A 10185-nucleotide genomic window follows, 5' to 3' on the forward strand; every position below is an offset into this window, starting at 1 on the left:
GCAGTGGCACTTTTGCTGGCTTTAAAGAGAACTTATTATGCAAAAATTACATCCTGAAGCTTTTTATACTTCTGTTTGGGTCACAAAAACAGACCATGTGCTTAAAAAAACCACCCAACTGTTGTTTTTTTTTTTTTTGGGCAGTAAGTTAATGTTTTTCAGTGACTGGACAACGAGCCTCTTCAAAAACCTCCCAGTTGTCAAGTCGCTGTCCACAGTTACCTAGCAACCCCAGCAGAGTTCTGCCCGTCACCTAGCAACCCCAGCAGAGTTCCAGCATGTTTGGTCGACTGGTTTTACTGCTGTACAATGGCCACTAGAAAAGTGATGTGTTTTGTTGTTGACGTACCGACCAGAAACAACTTGCTGCATCCTTGTTGGTTGTGCAGGAGGCTCCACTTTCGCTTTTCAAAGACGAGCCGTCTTGTTTTGTTCTCCCACAGTTTGGAGGGAACAGAGGAGAAGTTCAGGAACAGAGAGAGTCGACCTGAAGACCTGCAGGTCATCGCCGAGCTGAAGGAGATGGTCACCGAGAGAGAATCTCTGGTCAAGAAGCTGGTGGTAAGAAACCGAGAAAATGAAAAATGTTTGACTTTTATCTTTGCAAAAAGAAAATGTAGCTGTATCTCACCTAAATGTTTCATAATCATTCATATTCCTTTATGTGAATGAGGGACCAGCTTCGGATTGAGACACGGTTTGGTTTTGGCACTTCTTTTGTGAGATATTTATAGACAAGTGAGACTTCTTACTGGTTTGTACAAATTTTCATGAGGCAAAATCCTTAGAGAACGTGTGTGTGTGTGTGTGTGTGTGTGTGTGTGTGTGTGTGTGTGTGTGTGTGTGTGTGTGTGTGTGTGTAATTTCCTACAGCAGCTGCAAAAAAAAACTGTTTCAGCAGTTTAGAAACAGCAAACAGAATTTTGTCCAGTAATAAATAAAAAAATCTGAAAGTCAAATGCAAGAGGAATAAATAACTAACCAGATTCTTTGAAAGGTGAAAAGTTTAAACTGAAAGTGCCGGTTTGAAAAGTCAGCAGCTGTTTCTGCAGGTTTTCTGAATGCAGGAAAAGCTGCAGAGCCAACTCTGCGTCTTAGCTGGAAAACTTCGCATGGACAAACTTATTAGATGAAATGAAATGTCTGCTCTCCCCCTGCGAGTCTCTGCTGCTCCGCTGCCTGTCGGCTAACTCTGATTCTCCTCCAGGACGATAAGAAGTTCTACCAGCTGGAACTCGTCAACAGGGAGACAAACTTCAACAAAGTATTCAACGCCAGTCCAAACGTAGGAGTCATCAACCCTCTCATTAAGGTAGGTCCTGCCCCCCTGCTGTGACGCCAAACAAACGACGCCATGAAGCGTTTTATCTGCAGGTCAGGCAGCCAGATTGTTCAACGCTTTACACTCAAACATTTTCCACATCACAACCACAAATTTTATTTTTAAAACCTAAAAAATGTGGCATGCATTTGTATTCAGGAAGAATTGCAGGAAGAAAGCCATAAGCCATAACTTCCAGCAGAACCAAAACATAAAAATATGAGCTACCATGGAGTAGCTTAGGCAGCCGACTGCAACTTTTTCACAATTTTAATCTTTTCACCGCCAAAAAATCTGATTTAAGCCAATTATACAAATGTTATTAATCAGACACATAGCCGATTGTTTTCAAAGCGTCATGTCATGTTTCATCCGACTTTTACGTTGTTGATCATCTTGTTGGACTTTAAAATCAATCCACAGACGACGGCGGCCATTATTCTGCAAACCGAGCGCTGATGTGTGACGTTGGCCGCCGCCGCCGCCTTCTTCTTCTTCGTCTTCTTCGTCGTCGTCTTCTTCTTCTTTTTCTTCTTCCTTTTCTTCTTCTTCTTCCTTTTCTTCTTCCTCTTCCTCTTCTTCTCCTTCTTCTGCGCATTCGAGTCGCTTTGGGGTCTGTTGTCTCATTTCGTTAGTAACATGAACAACCTCGTAAGAATCCAGACCTGGTATGTGAACCCAGCATTAGTTTCAAACACACAGTGGTTCTGCAAAGAACCACTGTAAAGAATAAATCGTTTCGTTTATTGTGATAAATTTCTTAAGAATTTTGATTCGTCATTCGTTTTCTCCACGGTTTATTCAAAATAAATTGAAAATAAAGCTACTCCTGAAATGGTGCATTAGAAATGGGAATGTTTTTCAGCAGTGTTTGTGTTTGTGGGGCTGTTTTTGCTGTGACACACAGTCATACTCTGACCTAACAGGATGTAATAAATAGTTCATATTCTTGTCATAATAATACCTGAAAATGTCGTGATAAAACTTTAAGTCCAGCTCTACTGACTCTGAATACAAATACAAGTTACAATTTTTTTTATTTTATTCAGAAATAAATTAGATTTAAAACTTTTTCATGATTTAAAACTGTTACAAGTTTTTTTTTGGTAAACAGCTTGAAGACGGTTTAGTTTATTTAGACGTCGTTCAGATGCAAGTATATCTTATAAAACATCAGAGAAAGATAAAAAGTTGCCACCTTTGAGTTTAAAATCTCCTGGACTTTTGGGTTTTAATGTCAACAGCAGCACAAGTTTTATAACTTCCAGTGTTTGTTTTTTTGTCGTTGCGTGTATTTTTTCCGCTGTACGTTTTCTGTCCCTCCTTTTGTTCGTTTTGTTGTGTGCGACTCTTCGATCGCCCCTCCTAACCGCCTCTTGATTCCAGCTTTCCTTTGCTTTCCAAGCCATTTGCTGGAGCGAGATGTTTCCTGCTTTGACTCATCTCTTCATTCTGCTCAGAGCGACTGCTGCTTCCTCCAGACTGATCCATGCTGTCTGCTTCAATCACTATTTGTTAGAATCAAGTTAGCCGCTGCTCTTTCCTGTCGCTCATCGGCTGGGTTTCTGCTGGGTTTCTGCTCCCTCCAGAGCGGGGATGTCCAAAAAGAGGTTAAATGGAGGAACCTGCTGCATGTTCCAATGTTTTTATCCAAGTAATTGATTAATCGATAACTGAAATAATCGTTAGTTGCATCCAGAAACTTTTGGTAAAAGTTGTAAAATGTACCCATTTATGAAACTGGAGTAAATAAGAACTAGAAAAAGAAAAACTCATATCGGGTTCTCCTAGAAAACATCGGCAATGATCTGCAAATTGTTTCTGCTAGAACGTTTTATTAAAATATTGTATATTCAGTTTTTTAAATGGAATATTTTTACACAAAAAGTATACTCAGGAGTAGCACTACTTCAACAAGTAAAAGTAAAATATATTCAAGAACTGAGTTACTGATCAAATCATCATTTCATATTTAAAAATTACATAATCATCTGGAGCAAAACATAAAGTTAAGTAGAATTTTTTTGTATTTTGAATACAAAACTGACAATAATTCATATAAGTAACAAAAAATAAAATTAGGCTAAATAAGATGTTTCCTAATCAGTTTCTTTTATTATAAAACTTATGAAACTTTAACAAAAACTGCAGCTGTTTGTCTGCGTCTGATGGATTTTTGGTTAAAACGTGTTTTTCATTCAGTGAATCCAAACATTTTACTCCAGAAAAAATAAAAGGTAAAAATCCTTCTAAATGTAACTGAGTAAATGTTCCTGGCTCCGGCCCGGTTCTGCTCGTACCGCCACAGTTCATCCCTGACTGTAAAGGTTTGGACAGCCCTGCTCTGGACCTCCGTCTGGTTTCCCCCTCCCTCATCTGAATATTTTCCTCTGACGTTCCCGTTTTGACCCCGGTGCCCCTCCTGTTCTCTGTTTCTGTGTAGCAAAAGAAAAAGAGTGAGAAAGCAGCCAGCAGGTTGAGCAGCTCTCCTAATCTCAGGGCTCTGGAGGCGGCAGGTTTGGGTTTGGGTGTGGTAGGCACGGGGACCGGGCAGACCCCGCAGACCTCGCCCCCTCCACTGCCCAGCCGCCTAGAGCCCATCCCCAACCCCCCCCTCCACCACCTGGAGCTCAACTCCAACAAACCTCTAGCCCCGCCGACCCCTCCCACCGAACCCAAGAAGTTCATGAGGTGAGACTTTTCCCGCCGGCGGGCGGCGGCTCGGCAAGCGCTGACCGTCCGACGGAAACTTTCTGAGCCGGAGCTCGCCTTTACTGTGAAAAAAAAATCTGATTCTAGAATAAAGTATTTTGAGTATTTTTACACTTCTGTGCATTCAGACTGAGAATCTTTTTAAAAAGTTAGCATAGCTAAGAGCCTAAATGTTGCTGACCTCCATGTTCGGAGCAAACAGTTTGTTTAGTTTATTTAGCAGGTAAAAAATAAATAAAATGGCTTTTGCAGTTACAATTGGACAGAAAACTAAAAAACTTCAGAACAGTGCCAATTTGACATTTTTGGCCTCCATACCAATAAATATGGATTCCACTGAGTTGATTGGTGTTTTATTACGTGGATTTTTGATCCATTTTTTTACTTACTTTTGTATAAATACAATTAGTTCAAATCGACTAAATAGGAGTTTAATTATTTTCACCTGTAAGGTGAACAACATTTATTAATGAACTATTGTTTTATTAATGAACTATGGCTGTAAACTGACCTGAAAAGCGAGTAACTTTTGGCTACTGTTCTTAGCTTAGCATGCTAATACATGCTAATGAACGTTATCTGACGTAACTTTGTTTTTAGAAGTAAATTGGACAAAAACAACAAATCACATTTTTAAAATGTTATTTAATATAAATTTACTGATAGTTTAATGTAAATGCATTAAAGCATAATCAAAAATATAAAATTTTACTATTTTACTGAAAACAGCCTCAAGTTTCTGTCTGATGCATCATATTAACACATTTTCAATTCTAAAACTAAACATAATAGTTTTTAATTCTGTTTTATTTTTGATTTGTTGAAAATTGTCTGCGCTACTGTTGTGCTAACATGCTAATACTTTCGATGCTAGCATATTAGGTAATCTTTGCTAAAGTTTTTAGCATTAAAGTGAGAAAAAAACAACAAAATACCTGTCAAATTCTATATCAAACCCTTTCTGAAGTTTAGCTAGCTAATGCAGTTACTTATATTTAATAAGCTAAGTGAATGATTATTGTTTAGCGTGGCTAATGTTAGCATTAGCTATTTCGGCTGCATTAGCTTCCACATTTCACAAAATATCAAAACTTCATAACTAAAATTGCTTTAAAAAAATCACATAAAAGTTTCTTTATTGCAAAAAGGCAAAAATATTTAACAATTTTAAAACTTTCAGTTCAGTATTTGCTATTTTAGTCGCCTTTTGTTTTCCATAATAACTTAAATTTGTTTGTTTTTGCCTTTCTGGTTAAAACAAATTAAAACAGAATGCAATTTGTACATTTTAAATGTAAAATTAGGCTTCCAGGGCAGTACTAGTGGATAAACTGTTCCTTATAGTTACATAAAGTTCATTTATAGTTTTTTTTGATCACTTAAGTTTTGTGTTTTACTCAGTTTTCCTCTTCAACAAGGAGGTTCAGCAAACATACAGCTAAAGAAACCTGGAGATTACTTTCTGCCTCCTAACAAGTCCTGAAATTCACCGCTGACTGCGTCCTGCTGCAGCACAGCTCCGTAAATAAACTACAAACATTTAAGGAGCAGAAATACCAGCTGGACACAAACACAAGAGTCCCACACGCGACTGGAGCTTCAGAGAATGGCGTTGGAATGCAAAAGGAGCATGATGTTTTTCCCTTTAAGTTTTCTTTCCTCAGTCGTGTGCGTCAGTGTGTAAATGTTGTCTGCATGCCTGCAGGTTTGTCTTTTGTTTCAGGAAGTTATAACACTTGTCAGCAATCTTTGTGGTTCCTTTATGTTGTTGCATTTTGTGATTTTCATCCTCATCCAAAGTTCAGCATGATGCTCTTTCCTTCCCGGCTCCGAAACATGATGATTGTTGTCATAAAAAGTTATGAACTGTTGTTTCTGTGACCTCTGACCTTCAAACAGCTCTACACTGCTGTCCAACAAGCGACTCTCTTTGTTTTGTGGCATCTAGGTGATGAATTACGTGACACATGAACACACGCCGTGGATCTTTTTGCATGGCAGCTGGTGTTTTCTGACGGGAGTGTTTAGGTGTGGAGCATGTGTGCTGCATGCTTTCCTGCAGTTCGTTTCAGGAACGAAACAAGATGGCTGCTTTGCAAAAGCTTGGGACAAACATTTTCTCTACACAAACATTCACACACACCTAAATGATTTTAACTATAAAAAACTAATGTACTGTACCAGCAACACATTAACACACTGCCACCTTAAAGTCTGAGGTCCGATAATGTAGATATTAGTTCATGTTTATATTTTTATCAGTGCTTATCAGTCTGAAAACTGGCACTGAAGAAGCTTTTAAACAGTTGAAAGGTCTGTTTTTCGTATTTTAGTAAAAAAAAAAAAAGAATAAATGGCGACGTTTTAGTTTAATGACCTTTACTTTTAAATTCCCAGTGTTCTAAAACCAAATAACTTTATGCTAATTGCCATCTCTGTATGTCTCATCTGTAATTATATGACATTAATATATTTTTTATTTAAGGAAGCTGTTTTTTAAGGAAACCAGGTGAAGGCAATGAAAGAAATTCCATATATTCACTTAAAATTCACATTTTGCGTGTTTTTATTTTTCCATTTGGATTTCTGCTGCTTCTCAGAACAGCCCAGGCGCTAAAAAGTAGATTAATGTTTATTGGTGTCTGGAAAACGAGTTTCAAAAACTTCCCGATTCTTATGTCGCATTCCAAAGGCGCTTCACCGTTACCTAGCAACCCCAGCCAAGCCAGCACGTTACCTAGCAACCCAAGCAGAGTTCCTGCATGTTTGGTCAGCTGGTTTTACTGCTGTGAGTGTTTTGTTGTTGACTTACCATCCAGAAACTGCTTGCTGCATTCTTGTTGGTTGTGTAGGCGGCTCCACTTCTGCTTTTCAAACATGTACAGTTGTATAATTGTGCGTCTGTTTGCAAAGCTGACTTGGGAGGCGTGGCCAGCAGCAACTTGTTTGGATTTAAAGTGACGGGTTGCTCTAAAACAGCTCATTCTGAAAGGATATCCAACAAGGATTTTGTGCAAAAAAATTTTGATTAACATGTTTTGTTTAGACCACAGACCTATTCAAACATGTTCAAGCACAATAAGCCACCTTTAAGTCTTAGTTATCTGTTTATGAATCGATGTAAAGCGTCCAGTCAAAAGTTGCTTCAGGTTCAGTCGCTGTGATTGGCTGTAAAATTGCAGAGAAGTGACTCCAGATCCTCATTCATCTCCATTTTACCTGCGTTAGTTTCTGTTCTCAGGTGGGATGAAGCTTATTCCAGGGATTAATCGCATCAGTTATTTTCACGTTGTTTGAATTTCCAAAGCGAATGAAAGAGCTGAGGTCGTTAATTTAAAATCTTAGCCGAGGTAATTTGAGTTTCTGCAGGATTTCTGGGAATCTTCCATCCTCTCGGCCATTAAAGCAAAGAAAAATCACTTAATCATCTCTTATCATCCTTCCACTCCTCTTCTAGCTTCCATTTATCATCCTCTAATTTCTTTTTCATGCCTCTTCCACGTTACTCCCTCCCTTTTTCTGCCTCTTTCCTTACATTTCCTCTTTTTCTGCACAACTTGTCCTCTAAACTTTGTTGTCTTGTGAAAAGAAATCTGCTAAACTAATTTAATATATTTATTATCTGGCGGTTTAAACGACGCTCTAGAGCTTCAGATTGATTCATTATGCTGAAGTCAGCAGGGAAGGGATTTGCTTTCTTGAACATGAAAAATAGCAAAAAACTTTTATGTCACTGAGGGATTCTGGGACTGTTTGTTTTCGAAGTAGCCAATTAAGGAAGCAGGAACGCCTAAAGTAGGTGTTTGTTTTTAGCACTTAACCTAATTAGATGAAACTTTGGGGAACAATTTTCACCCCAGAGACGCACTGAAGATTAAAACTGCAGCTTCTTGTCGTCACATGGATAAAAATACCGTAAAGCATCAAAATGTCTCTCAAAGTAAAACGAGAAGAAAGAAAATTCACGTTTCTAATGAATCAGTTGCAGATTGTGAAATAAAACTGTAAAAAGCGTTTTCCCTGTTACAGATTTCTTCTCATCACTTTTTGTCACATTTAAATGATTAAAATTTTGATTTCAAACCTGAAATTATTTGAAGAGTTCATGCTCGACTCGTCGTTGAACCAGCGAAGTTTTTCAGAAAAAAAAAACATTTTTGATGCAGTCAAACACGGTGGTGGCAGTGTGATGGTCTGGGTCTCGGCCTTGAACAGGATGAATTAAAACAGTTCTTTCTGTAAACGAGGGAAAAATTTCTCCACAGATGTAAAACACCCAAGTTGTCACAAACACTTGATGGCGGCACAATTATTAAATTTAGCAGCTTTTACTTTTTCACACCTGGTTGGTTTGACCAACTTATTTTTTTCCTGCTTAGTTAATAAAATTATAAAAAACAATGTTTGGTTTCCTCAGCTTCTGATATCTGGTGCTCCTGTATCACATAGCTGTGTTATGCAGCCCTCTGGTGGACTCAGCTGTGCACTGCATGCTCACCATCTTCAGGGCTGAAACAATTAATCGTGATTTATCGATTATTGAAGTAATCATTAACTGAAGTATAAAGACTCTAGAAAAAGATAATTTCCTGAAATAACATTCAGAACAGAAATGAACTCAAAACTTTACAAAACAATAAATACATTTTGTATTTAAGATTTAAAAAATAAACATCGTCTGTAAATATGTTCCACTCAACTTCACCTGGTTCAAACTCTGTAAAAATAAAAATATCCTAAATAATCAATAGATCAGCCCTACAATTTTTCACTTGATGTTAGAAGCATTTTTAGCAGCTACTTCATTATTTGCCACAAATGATTGAGTTTCTAAAGTCACGCTTTGTCGCATTTTAGACATTTTTTTATTTAAAAAAATTATTTCATTTGCATTTTCTTGTGTATATCTGATTTTGCAGAAATTGTCTAATGTAAAATCTGCAGAAAGCATCAATTAATCGTCAGAATAATCGATTAATAATCGTGAGCTGTTAATGTGTTGCTGTTTGGTGCTGAAAGACTTCAGTTTAGTCTGAGAAATCCTAAATCTAAACAACAGATTATTAAATCCAAAGTTCTACTCGGATCCAATTAGATACAAAAAACGTTTTACTGAAAAATGTAGCAGCAGTTTTTCTCCTAAGCAGCCAGACTTTCTGAAGTTTTTTTTAATCTGAATGTAATTAAACTCTGGACTGCTCCGTCACGCTCTGCCCCGTTTGTGATTTAACTCTGACTTCCTGTCTGACTTTGTGCGAAGCCCTCCTGAGACGAAGGACTCGCCCATCGACCCGGCCGACGCCCAGCGCCAGGAGTGGTTCGCCCAGTACTTTTCCTTTTGACTGACCAGAACTTCTAAAAGGATTCAGCATGTCAACCAAACTTAAAGAGATTAAAAAAAACACAAAGCATTAGAGAAAAAAAGAGAAAAATGTTGAAACTATTTGTTATCGTCATCTTGGGGCTTTGGGGTCAGTTCACCTCGGATTCAGGCGGCTGCAGTTGGAGAATCGGTGAAACGCACAGAACCTGATGTCATTAATTCCCACTTTTGGCAGAGCCGGTGGACGGAGCGTGAACTGAGCCCGGCCCGATCATCACTCCGACCTGATTTGATTGGCTCACTGTGGACGAGTTTCTCTCTTAGTACAGTGACGATAATCATCCGTACGTTCGATGTTTATTTGGTTCTGTTACTTTATGATTTCTGTTGCGGTTTCTTTGAGCTAGGAAACACCGAGTGGTGCGTTATCATGCTGCTAAATGCCATAGTTGGATTAAAGTGAGAATAAATATATATAAAGAAATAAATGGTAGGTTATTGTGCTCTCTCTCTTTCTCTCTCTCTGTATGTGGGTCTACTGCACACAGCATCTTAGACTAGGAGGGCTGATCCAGGACCAGTTCCCCTCCTCATTTCTGGTGACATTCACCTGATCCTAGATCAGTTACCATGACAACAGGCTTGGACTTTAGGACGGTTTGTTACAGCTGCGTAGACGTTTCAGCAGATTTTGGTAGAATATTAAAACCTGTTTGTATGGTTGTCTGTCTCAACACAGATATAATGATGTCTCACCGATTTTAAAAACAAAAATAGCATTTTATATTTATAATATAATGTGTATGCTTAATAAAGACTTATTGTGACA

At 38.2% G+C, this 10185-nt stretch overlaps 1 protein-coding gene across 2 annotated transcripts in view; it reads left to right on the plus strand.

Moving 5' to 3' along the window:
• The window catches only part of fam184ab (family with sequence similarity 184 member Ab), a 123812-nt gene extending 113627 nt beyond the window's left edge, over positions 1-10185 (plus strand). Inside the window, exons 19-22 of one of the 2 annotated variants that reach the window (XM_015004394.2) lie at positions 444-561; positions 1208-1312; positions 3765-4012; positions 9294-10185. In XM_015004394.2, the coding sequence (XP_014859880.1) occupies positions 444-561; positions 1208-1312; positions 3765-4012; positions 9294-9375 (553 nt within the window). In that variant the 3' untranslated portion in view covers positions 9376-10185. The remainder of the gene's footprint in view (positions 1-443; positions 562-1207; positions 1313-3764; positions 4013-9293) is intronic. The other variant, XM_015004397.2, reaches the window with a different exon arrangement.

The sequence above is a fragment of the Poecilia mexicana genome, unplaced genomic scaffold (assembly GCF_051168715.1).
Source record: "Poecilia mexicana isolate PSO_F unplaced genomic scaffold, ASM5116871v1 scaffold_21, whole genome shotgun sequence".
Taxonomy (NCBI): domain Eukaryota; kingdom Metazoa; phylum Chordata; class Actinopteri; order Cyprinodontiformes; family Poeciliidae; genus Poecilia; species Poecilia mexicana.